At 47.7% G+C, this 12,591-nt stretch overlaps 1 protein-coding gene across 1 annotated transcript in view; it reads right to left on the bottom strand.

Moving 5' to 3' along the window:
* The window catches only part of GABBR2 (gamma-aminobutyric acid type B receptor subunit 2), a 337,637-nt gene that overhangs the window by 228,153 nt on the left and 96,893 nt on the right, over positions 1 to 12,591 (bottom strand). Inside the window, exon 2 of the mRNA XM_082696761.1 lies at positions 3,649 to 3,786. Coding sequence (XP_082552887.1) covers positions 3,649 to 3,786 — 138 coding nt within the window. The remainder of the gene's footprint in view (positions 1 to 3,648; positions 3,787 to 12,591) is intronic.

Below are 12,591 nucleotides of genomic sequence, written 5' to 3' on the forward strand. Positions count from 1 at the left end.
TGTGCTTTTTACATAAAAAAGAGTAGGCTGTTTTGCCCCCTCCCCACAAGAACCAACTCAGGAGATGGTTTTCATAGAGCAGGCTTTATTGAGGAAGAAGCCATTAACTTACCCTGGGGCTATGGGAGGCACAGAAGGAAAGGGATCAGGAAAGGTATCCCAGAGGAAGAGGTAATTACCCAGGGTATTGAAGGCTGAGCAGAAGTTCCTTAAAACAGAGAAGGGACTTGGCCTGAAACCTCCTTTGCTGGGAAACTTGTGCTCCACCTTCTTCCCAGAACCCCTCCTTCCTGTGGTAGTCGGCCTTCAAGATGGGCCCCAGCAATTTTCACCTCCCACTGCAGCTTGTTTAGGCCTCTCACACGATAAATAAGAGCTAATTTGTATGACCAAGAGCATAAGGCATAAATGAGTGTGCAACTTCTGAAGCAAGGTCCTAAAAGAATTTTCCACCCTGCCTTGGTCTCTAGATGGGTAGCTTTGGGGGAAACCAGCTACTGTGCCATGAGGACACTCTAGCGGCCTTATGGAGAGAACTGCAGGAGAGACACCGACGGCCCCCACTGCGAGGGAGCCGCCTGGGGCGGGGGGGGGGGGGGGCGCTAATCCTCCAGTCCCAGTCAAACCCTCAGACGATGCTACAGCCCAATCTCCGAATCTTCCAGCTAGATCCCAAACATCATGGAACAGACGTAAGCCATCCTCTGGGTCTGAAATTTCTGACCCAAGGAAATAATGCTGTAATGATTACTGTTGTTTTAAGCCGCTAAATCTGGGCATGAGTCATTACACAGTGATAACTAACACAGTCCCGTCTTCGTAACTCGGTCTCCTGTCTTGTCAGCTTCTCAAAGCTGGAGGCCTTCCTTGCTCATGCTGAGGCCGGTTGGCTCTGGTTAGCAAGCCAGGAGTTTCTAACATTGTACTCGCTCCGGCAGCTCCTCAGAGAATTCTGAAGGGTAAACCATTCCAAGTGAGGATATGGAAAGGCCCGGAAGCTCCCTGGCTTCCTCTCTGGGCGGGGACCCTCCACGGAATTTGGCCTGCCATGTCTGAGCAAAATGTCCATCTGCATGGAGGTCTTTCCAGCCTCCGTCCCTTCCTCCCTCCCTCCATCTCTCTGATCATTCAACAAACATACAATAAGGTCTGTGGAATGTTAAGCACCAGGAAAAACAGGAGGAACTCAGGCCCAGCTTCCATTCTTATGGAGCTCACAGCTCGGAGCTTATATGCCCCCCACACGTGCAAAGCCCTAAGACAGGGACAGGCCAAGGGCATGATGGGTGGGCTATGCATGTGTTCTGCTAGGAGTAAATGCAGGGAAGTGACAAAATTAATTTTTCTAGAGGGGCTACCTTAGAGATAATAGTAAGGAAAAGCTTCTTGGAAAAGGCAGCTTTTAAGCTGAGTCTCCAAGGGTGGGTGACACACTGGGCATGAGGAGAATGGGGCATCTCAGGCGGGGGATGGGGGGCAGGGAACCATGTGGCTGGAAATACCCAGAATGCTGAGGCGTTGAGGTATTCAACTCAGGGAGCAGAAGGAGGCAGGTACAAGAAGGAGCACTTAGTGCTTAGGATGGGCCAGGCCCGGCTCTAACCACAATCCCATCCCTGAATCCATAGAGCGGTCCTATGAGATCAGTCCTCTCCCACCCCGGTAAGGGGCTAAGGCTCAGAGGAGCAGTGCCCAGCCCAGCTGCACAGGGAGTGGAGTGTGTTCCTCAGTATTCAGGAAAGGAAGCTCAAAGACAGAAAAAGGGACCCGGCCAAGGTCTCCCAGCTGTTTGCAGGCACCTCGAGGCTCGAAGCCAGGGGAGTGGCGCTGGGTCCCAGGCACGAGCTTAGGTTTGCATCACAGCACCCCAAGCTGCTCTTCTGGCCTCCTCTCCTGTTGCATGCACCCACACTCAGCGTGGCCCGCTCAGGCCACCACAAGTGACTCACAGCTCCCCAGGCCCACATACTCCCCCACCTCCCACATCAGAGCGCCCCGTTTCCTCGGCTGACAACGCTCTCCTCCACGGCTCCAGCTGCCCAGCGTCCCCTCTCCTCCTTCCCAGCCAGCTCCACGTCGCTCCTCTGGGAAGCCTTCCTTGACCGTGGGCTGAGAGGGCCAGGACCTCACCCCTTCTTCCTCATACCTCAGTCACGGGTAGCTCCGGCCTCCCTCTGGGCCGTGAGATTGGGGCTCTACCTCCAGCTTCTCCTGCAAGCAGGGCCAGATTCCTTGAGCTCCTCAGTCAACAGGAATGCAGGGAAACCTGATCCCGCTGTGGTCAGGCTTCGATGGCCTCCTCATTCTCACCCCGGCTCCCCACTGACCCGTCCTCTGCTCCCTGAATGAGCCAAGTTCTTCCCCAGCAAAGGCCATCTGCATTGACCATCCCAGCCACCCAACCCGCTCCTTCTCATGCTACAGATCTCAGCTCAAATGTCACCTCTGCCAAGAGGCACTCCCCGACTGCCTTGGGACGGTCACCACTAGTCCCATCACTCTGCCTATTTCCGTCCTGGCTGTTTCCTACCATAGGCTCAGTTCGAGACTCCCTGAGTTTAAATCCTTGCTCTGTTACCTACGTGCTGAGGGTCCCTGTGCCAGTCACTAGGCTTCTGCGTGCCCAGGTTTTCTGGTTTATAAAATGAGGGTGACAATACTGGCCGTAGCACAGAGCAGGTGTAAGGAGTGAATCAATGCAAAGAAGTGCTCAGAACAGCACCTAGTAGGTTCTAAGTCTGGCACGCGTACGACATCAGTGTCGGCTCTTTGTAGGGTGACCTGTTCACTTGCTCGCTGCCTGCCTCCCTCCTAGCACATAGGCTCTGAACAGGTAGACGCCCACCCTGTCCTGTCAGCACTGTGTCCCTAGAGTCTACCAAAACCCTAGGTGCAGAATAAGCTGCCCATTCTCTCTGCCGCACGGCCGGATGGCCAAAGCAAAGACATAAGCACACGACGTGGGTCACCCCTCATCTTTCCACGCCCTTCTTCTCCCGTTCCAAACAACACCTGACACTAGTGAGTTTTGCCTCCATCAGCCCATGCCCTCCCTGGCTGGCTGGTGTAGGACCTTAGCCAGTGCAAAGAGTGCACCCTGGCCAGGAGCCCGGGCAAAGCCCTGTGTGCAGTGTTCGGGGAGGGGGGTGTCTTGATGCACAAGGCCATGTCAGTGGGGGTGGGGGGCTCAGCAGCAAGTAGAGAAAGGCCCATCTGATCAGGGAACAGTGAGAGCAGGGCTCAGAGGCCCGAAGGTGCAAGATGCCTTTGGGGAAAGGGCGGGCGGGCGGTCGGGAGGGGCCGAGGCATGGACAGAGTGGCAGGGACAGAAGAGGACACTGGGCAGGCAGACCGGCTGGACAGTGGTGACAGAGTCAGGCTAGGATGTCATTAAAAGATTCCAAACACGCAGTGGGGGTGTTGGGGCTACCCCATGGAGACCTACCGTGTGGGCCTTGCCACCACCAGCCCGGAGGAGGGGGTCAGGCCAGGCAGTGGGGTGGCGGGGGCCTGGGCAATCAATCCTCCAGAGAAGAGTCAGGGAGGCCTGACCTGGGCAACTTAGGAGCTATGTTGTACCAGGAGTCATTCCTGCAAAAGACTGGTGGCTAAGGACAATCCCCCAACCAAAGGCGACCTGGACCTTACCTGCACCAGATTCCAGCCTTGGAGGGACTCCGCAATGATGGATGTAACGGATGGACAGACTCCTCCAAACACCATCAAGTGGTTCGGCCCATATTTTATTGCATCGTAGAAGGCTTTCAACCCTTTCGCATTATCACACTAGAGAGCAAGAGACAGAAAGAGGAACCCAAATTAGAAACAGCTTTCCCCAGGGACAGGGGCCCAACGGTGGATTCACACAAACAAACTTCCTCATGGGAAACCAGCTGGGTTTCAGCTCCCCCCTTGGGAGGCCTCTCTCGAAGCCAGCCCTGGGCCCAGAAGACATGGCGAATGTGATGTTGGTATCCCCATCCCAGCTCTCTTCCCACTGAGCACCCTCCCAATCCAGGACCAGTGCCTCTGTGGCTATCTCCCTGCTCTGCACACTGAGGAAAGGGCCCCCAAAATGTCTCCCTCTGGGGTCTCCACCTTCCTGCAGTCATTTACATGTTAAAAGGGCACAAATCCACACCCATTAGAATGTCTAGCATCAAAAAAGCACAAAATGTAAGTGTTGGCCAGGAAGCCAAGACACGCAGAGAAATGGGGATGCTGGTGCTTTTGCTGGGGGGAACGTACAATGTAGCATTGCAGAACCCCAAAACCTTCAACAGGATTACTGTACGAGCCGGCATTCTGCTGCTGGGTAGACAGCCCAAGATCCGGGAGCCAAAGAACCAGAAGCAGGGACTCCAAGACGTATCTGCACACCCACATTCATAGCAACACGATTCACAATCGCCAAAAGGGGAAAACAACCCAAATATCCTTCAAGAGATGAAGGGATAAACGAAATGCGGCACAGACACACAACGGAGTATTTTTCAGCGGTAAAAAGGAAGGAGTCTCTGACGCGTGCTACAACACAGAGGAACCTTGATGACATTATGCTAAGTGAAATAAGCCAGATGCAAAAGGACAGCTATTGTAGGATTCCCCTTAGATGAGGTCTCTAGAGGAGTCAAATTCATAAAGACAGAAAGCAGAACGGTGGTTGCTGGGAGCTGGGGGAGAAGGGCATGGGGAATCAGTGTTTAACGGGGAGGATGGGAACGTTCTGGAGATGGATGGCGGTGATGGTCGCTGAGAACCAAGGGAATGTACCTGATGCCATTCCACTGTGCACTTAACGAATGGTTAAAATGGTTAATCTTAGGTTCTGCATAATTTATCACAATAAAAAAAGAAGGAAGAAGAGGAGGAGGAAAAAGGGGAGGAAGAAAAGGAGGAGGAGGAGGAAAATCTAGAAGGAAGAATTCGCTCAGCAAACACTTGCCACGCACTGCCATGTTTAGTCCGGGGCTGGGTACTTAGGTAACATACAAATTGTACCCAGCCCCCTGCCCAGGTGTTTGCATTCTGGAGTGGAAACCTGAGCCGTAAAACAGGGGAGGGGCTGAGCTCTGGACACCTGGGGATGGCAGCAAAGGACCTAGACAAGGGCTGAGGGGCCACGCAAGGGTGCTGGATTGCAGCCTGCAGAGATTTGGGAAATAATGTCACTTTAAAAGTTAAATTTAAAAAAAATAAATAAAAATAAAAAATAAATAAAAGTTAACTTTAATTTTAAAAATGACCATGCTAAATTTTCTTACCAAGAAAGAAAGAGAGAGAGAAAAACAAAAAGTGGGAAGGAAGGGGAAAGGGAGAGAAGAAAAACTAAGTTCTTATTGTTTCCTGGGGCCCTCTAGTTAATGTCCCCACTCCTTGATTGAAAGCCACATTCTCCAACCTCAGCAGAACACGGCAGATATAACACAGCAGGTCATGTTTTAATGATTTCTACCATGATTTCCTGAATCATTTCCCATTTTAATACATTCCTGTAACGATTTTAGCTTGTTTTCTAATCTGTAGCTAATGACAATGATAATACAGTACTGCAAGATTTATAATCAAAGTTGCATGAACATAATATTAGCAACAACGAACTTACTTGTTTGCTCTGCAAACATTTCCCCGGCCCCTTGTCTGGGCAAGATTCTGTAATGATGATATTGTCCTGACTTCTCACAAATACACAGCTTCTGAATGTCAGCTCAAGAATAGGAGAATCTTTGACAACCAGTATTTGAACTGATGGAACCTTCTAATGTTTGCAAATGTTTATCTGACTCCGTTTTCACCAGACTGGGTGAGGACGGCAGAATTTTGGCCCCCATGACCTGTGCCTTTGCTCTTACTCTCACGAATAATTATGTTACATGCAAAACCTGGGCAGATATTAAGGTTTCTTATCAGCTGACCTCAAAGAATTATCCAGGTGATCTATGTAATCACACAAGCCCTGAAAAGCAGAGATCTTTTCTGCTGGTAGCCAGAGTGAAATCAGAGGTTCCAAGCACGAGATACATTCAGTGTGCCTGTTGGCTCAAAGATGAAGGGGGCCACAGGTCAAGGAAACGGGGGCTTCAGTCTTACATTCAAAAAGACTTGGCTCTTCCCCAGGTGAGCCTCCAGTTAAGAACCCTGCCCAGCTAACACTTTGATTTTCCACCTTCTGAAGTCCCGAGCAGAGGGCCCAACACAATCACACAGTGCCCGGGCGTCTGACCCCTGTGAGCGAGGTTGTGGCGTCAACCACGATATCTACGATCCTCTGTTAGGGCAGCAACAGGAAACTCACACGGTGCAGTAAAAGGAGAAAAGTAAGAATAACAGAGTGAGGTTTTCCTTAAAGATAAGTGTATTCCATTTTAAAAACCATCCTTAATTTATAGATCCTTCCTAGTTTTTGTGATATTGAAATGTTTTGTTATAAAATTACAGATGATGGGAGAGTTTTGTTCTTAGTGTCCTGATGTGACAAAATAACATTTGTTTGTTTTTTTTTTTTAAGATTTTATTTCAGAGTGATCAGGAGCAGGGGGAGCAGCAGGCAGAGGGAGGAGCAGGCTCTCTGCTGAGCAGGGAGCCCGATGCAGGGCTTGATCCCAGGGCCCTGAGATCATGACCTGAGCCAAAGGCAGATGCTTAACCAGCTGAGCCACCCAGAAGCCCCCAAAATAAATCATGTGTTTTTTTTTTTTAAATCTAAGTTTTTCTTCCATGGCCCTTCCACGCTGCGCTCTAAGTTAGCTTTTACTGATGTGTGAAATCCAAACACGTGGGCATCACTCATCTAGCCAGCCCTGTATCCTCATTTTCGGATGCACACCGAGGACCAGAGGTCACAGTCCTATCAGGACTGGGAAAGGGTTTTCACGAGTCCCAGTTCAGAGCTTCTCAATAATCTGAACTCACCTCACCAGGCCAACAGGATGTTAAAGCTAGCAGTGTTCTGGGAAGGACCACTTCCCCCAGGATACTGCTTCCAGCTTCAGCGCTGTGGACCTGAGGCAGGATAAGCCGCCTCCTGGACACCAAGCACACTATTTCGGCTGCCCCGCAGGGAACACATTGATAGCGACTAGCAAATAAGAATCACACGGACCTATCTGTCCCATTTTAGCAGCTATGCTTCCTCGTCTTTATTTCTGATACTGTATCTTTGTGCCTGGTACCAATAGTGTCCTAATTAGAGAGACTTTCCAGCCAACCAAAGCTGAGTCTTTGTGGCTAGACCAGCTTGGAGCTTGTCAGGCTGAGCCCCTTGGGCACCTAGGACCGAGCAGAGACATGGAGCCAGCGAGGGGGTCTCTGGGCTCTCTGCCTTCACTTCTGCCAGAGCTCTCCATGTACCTCTCCTGTCTTCAGCATACAGGTTCCCTGTGCTACTTAATTGGAGAAGGGGATTCTACTCCTAGCAGCATCAAGTGCCTGGAAACCAGGGAGGGAAGGACCCCAGAGGTTCTTGCCAGTGTACGATTTTTGTCTTTGGCCTAGGAAGGGCAGGCAAGTGCCCCAGAGGCGAGGCTCAGTGAGCCAGTTGCTTGAGCACGCTCCCTCAAAGCTGACCCTCTGCACATCGGTTTGGCTGATAATCAATTCGCCAAATCACCAGGGGAATTTCTCTAAGTGTGAGTTTCCTGAGGGACTCCTTGCAGACACTTCACACGGCCATTTCAGGAGGATTCGTCCTTCCGGCTCCGGTGAAAGTCAATTTCACCTGTATTTCACATTTCAGTCCCTCCTAAAGGCTGCCCCCAGAGACGTACCCCGAATACCTGTGTATTACCGTCCTCTTCTTGCAGACTTCAAACCCTCCCTTGCATGAGCCGGGGAGAGGCCAAAGCTTCTCTACTCCATTTAAGGTGTCTGTCAGATGGCTTTTAGTGAGCCGGTCATTGGGCAAAACTATCATTCTGAGAAATTATCTCTGAGTGCTTTGGCTTTTGATGAATTGCTCTCAGAGCCCCTGTACGGGGGTTCTCGTGTCCTGGAAGAAAGCTATGGGCTTTACCATGTTCTCGGACTTCCCCACCTCGCCAACTAGAACCCTCCCACCGCTCACACTCTGATGCAGAAGTTCAAAGCTTATCGATGAGGGCCACTGCCTCTGATCTGCAGTTTTGCAACCTGGACATGGGCTCTGGCACACAGTAGGCCCTCAGTAACTACTGCTTCCCCGGCCCCGACTTCCCGCTCCTCTCTGGTATATTTCCTCTTTGCCTTCCACGGATACCACACCTACGGCAGCTCACTGCCCCCAACTCCCTGCCTCGAATTTCATTTCCGATGGCTCCTCCTTTCCAGTAAGGACGCACTTGTCACAGAGGAATCATAATTGGCACATATAGGCTCTTAAAATTCAGCACCTATGAAGGGGACTAGATCCAAAAGCCATGCAAATCCATTTTTTAAATGAAAAAGTAGAACTCTGGAATACATTCCATTTCTCACTTAAAATCTCATTTTTAAAGAATTTAAATACTTTCTTTGACTTCAAAATTTCAAAGCAAATGTTGCTGAGAGTTAAAATGTAAAAATGCCAAGAAAATGTCAGAGCTAATAACGACCAATTTGAAACTGAGAATTACTCTGTACATTTCAGACTTGAAGGAGAATTTAAACACTGATGTGTCCAACCTGTCCCAGATACAAAGTCCTCCTCTGTAGCCCAGCTCTAGGAGCAGTCAGCATCTGCTTACATCCCTCCAGTGAAAGGAGTCTCACTCCTGAACCGGAGAGCGTAGGGGTCCTTGGTGAGCCAGCTCTGCTTCTCAGAAAGTCTTAAAAATTACCCTCCTTTAACACTTAAGTTCTCATCCTAGAGCAGAGGTTAGCAAACTTTTCCCGTAAAGGGCCAGACAGGAAATATTTTAGGCTTTGGGGACCATGTGATATCTGTTGCAACTTGTCAACCCCTTGGAGCATAGAAGCAGCCATAGACAATACATTTAAAAACAAAACAAAACAAAACAAAACTGAACCTGGCTGCATTCCAGTAAAATTGCATTCACCAAAACAGGTGGCAGTCAGATTTGAGCCATGGGACATAGTTTGCCCACCCCTGTTCTGGAGCCTTTTAGAAATCGTACAGTCTTCCGTTCCCATGAGAGCCCTACAGACACCTAAATTCAGGCAGACTGACTTGACTCTAGGAGAGACTTTCAGGCCAAATGACCCTTCACTCTTCTAATCATCTCCATAGGATGTGGTGTAACAGCCTTTCCATCTGTGGTCATCCTCAGCAGAGGCTTCGGAGGACAGACATTTCTAGGATGCAACCCCCCCCCATTCCACTATCTGCCCCGCAGATAAAGAGACAGAAAAGGAACACCAGCTAACCCGAATCCTGAACTCACTCTGTGTTTGACACGGTACTCAGAACTTGAGGTAAATCACCATATCCATGACAATACTGTTATAAGACAGGTACACTAGTATGATTTCCAGCCTCACTGAGAAGGAAATAGAGCACCAGAGCAGTTAAATCACCTGTCCAAGGTCAAAAAAAGGGTGAGGATTCTATGCCAAGCAGTGTCACTTCAGAGCACTGTTCTATTTTAAATAAAAACACATCATATTCACTTGTAGGAAAGATACCATACACATATAACTTACATAAAATATAAAAAACAGTCATAGGAACCTCCAGTATACCCAACAGCCAGCTTGTGCAGAAGCCTACGTGGTCACCCTGCAGATCCCCATCCTTCACTCGGCGGGTGCCCCTAGTCTGTATTTAGCTTTCCTTGCTTTTCTTTTTTCAAAGATTTTATTTATTTATTTGAGAGACAGAGAGAGAACACAAACTGGGGGAGAGGGAGAAGGAGAAGCAGACTCCCCGCTGAGCAGGGAGACCGATGCGGGGCTCAATCCCAGGACCCGGGGATCATGATCTGAGCCAAAGGCAGATGCTTAACTAACTGAGCCACCCAGGTGCCCCTTTCTTGCTTTTCTTTATTGTTTCATTACACATTTATGTTTCCTAAATGCTATATCATATAATGTTACTTGTTTTTGAATGTATATATATATATATATATATATATATATATATATATATATATATATATATATGTAGAATCAGGCTGTATATTTTGCTTGAAACTTGAACTGAAAACCTCTGTATGGCTTCCCATTGTTTGTGAGATGTTTGTGGCTGAACGTGGCGGCGGTTCATTCATTTTTAGAGCTGTGTAGTATTCCCGGGTAGGATTATGTCATGCTTTATCTGTTCCTTGCCCTGTTGATGGGACACTTGGATTGTTACCCATATTTTGTTTGGTTGCTGTTATAAATAAGATGGTTGAAAATGTCTATATTTGTCCCCTCGCTCATATGTGCAGAGCTCCTCTAGCATCTAAACCTGGAAATGGAATCATTAAATCACAGGATGTCCCACATTTTTTCGAAGTGATTTTATCCATAGACACTCCCACTGTCAGTGTTCAAGAGGTCTCCCTTCTCCACATCTCTGCCCTTTCCCAGGGCACCAGCTCTAGATTTTTGCCAATCTTGTACATACTGATGTCATTTCAATTTATCTGTTCTTGATGGTTTAAGAGGATAGCCATCTTTTCATATGTTTATAGGTGTTTTGTTTCTTTTTTTGGGACCAGGGATTTTGCCGTTTTTCTAGTGGGTTGTATTTTCCTTATTCATTTGTTCAAAGCATGCCTAGATGCAATGCTAAACCGAATGAAATGATCACCTCCCACATTCTGAGCATGGACTTCTATTAATGTGATCTTAGAATGCAGTCCTTGTATTTGGCACCTACTTTATACAGACCTTAATGTCGGTAAAAAACAACAACAACAAAAAACTACTAAATTAGTACACATAATCTTGGTAACAAAACATCTATGAAAGTTTCTTTTTGGGGATAGGGGGGAAGAAAAAGACTACTTGATGAGAAATGTAGTCGACCAAAACATGACTCAAACCCCAAATCTCAGGAACAGAGGCTTGTAGCTAACAAGGAGCAATTCTGAGTACTGCACCCATCTCACAGTAAACAACCGGCAAAGTGAAGAAATTAACGTAACATAAAACTCCAGAAAGAGGAGAAGGAAAAAGGAGTTGTAGGATTGCAAATTTCCTTTTCTTCCACAGGAAAATTTGGACTGATTTCATCTAACATTGAAAACTGGAGTTTAAAAGCCAGGACTCAAACCTCACTGCTTTTCATTGTCTTCTATTACCCTTGATATTTTAAAAATCGGGATTTTCTGTAGTGGATCAAAATTGTGTAATGAGGAGAAATTGTATTTCCTTATTTTCTCCTGTGGCCTTCAAAAAAGTAAAAGTTGTCAGTTTTAAAGAGCACAAAATAATGATCTTGTTATAAAATTATTTCGGTCCATCTCTCTCCGCGTAACATATGCATGGCGACCTGTCTGGAATGAGACTCCTCTTATGTTAAAAATGATGAGATTTTGTTTTTTAAAAAATATTTTATTTATTTATTTGATAGAGACAGAGATCTCAAGTAGGTAGAGGCAGGCAGAGGGGGGTGAGGAAGCAGGATCCCCACTGAGCAGAGAGCCTGATGCGGGGCTCGATCCCAGGACCCTGAGATCATGACCTGAGCCAAAGGCAGAGGCTTAACCCACTGAGCCACCCAGGCGCCCCCAAAATGGTGAGATTTTGAATGACTTTTTTTTTTAACTCTCTTCCTTGTACCAATTTGTTTTACTCAAAAATTTGTTTAAATGCATGTATTATTTTTATAAAGACAGGAGGTCGTTTTTTTAACCAGTGGGCTTCTCACACTCAGCCTGCTTTTGCAACCGTGTTAAATCTTTCTCGTTCTGTTCTTCTGGGATTGACTTTCTGAGCTGAAGAACAGGACTTCACATTTCTTATCGCGAAATCATGTTTAAAATTAGCCCAGCACCATGGCCAACTGAATTAAACACTGTGTTGTTTTTCCATGGAAATTCATTCATTCAGACATCTTCTGAGCCTGTATTAAGTGCTAGGAGAAACGAGTAGGTCCCCGCGATGCACAAAATTCCTCGAACAAAGTAGATACTCAAGAAACACATCTATTGACATACTATAACTCCTATCACTAGGAGTGATAATAATAACGGCATTTACTTGTACCAGGTACTAGGCTCATTTCTTTATATATATCAACACACTTACTCCTCACAACAACACTGTGAAGTATGTCTTTTTATTATTCTTATTTTAATAGATGAAACAATTGAGGGTCAGAGAGGTGAGTCATTTGCACAAAGAATTACACAGTGAGGAAGAGGCAGAGTCGGGATACGGACATCGAATCCCCACTCCAGAGTATCTGTGATGTTTTCCTCCCTGGGCACACAGCGACACTACATTCTGCAGCCTTCGCCACAATCATGTGTGACCACGGAGCTTTGCGTCATGGCCGGTGAGCGAGGTGATGTACTCTCTGCCCAGGGTTGGCCTAGAAAGCCCCTCCATGGGGGCTTGGTACTCTCTGTTCCAGCCACGGTATGAGTGGGGAAGACTCCAGGGAGCTCCACCACCCCCGAATCCTTGTGGCCGTCATAGACAGTGCACTGCCACTTCAAGAGAAACGTCACACGGAGGACTGGCTCA

Source organism: Mustela nivalis (assembly GCF_964662115.1).
Source record: "Mustela nivalis genome assembly, chromosome: 13".
In the NCBI taxonomy this organism is placed as follows: Eukaryota; Metazoa; Chordata; class Mammalia; order Carnivora; family Mustelidae; genus Mustela; species Mustela nivalis.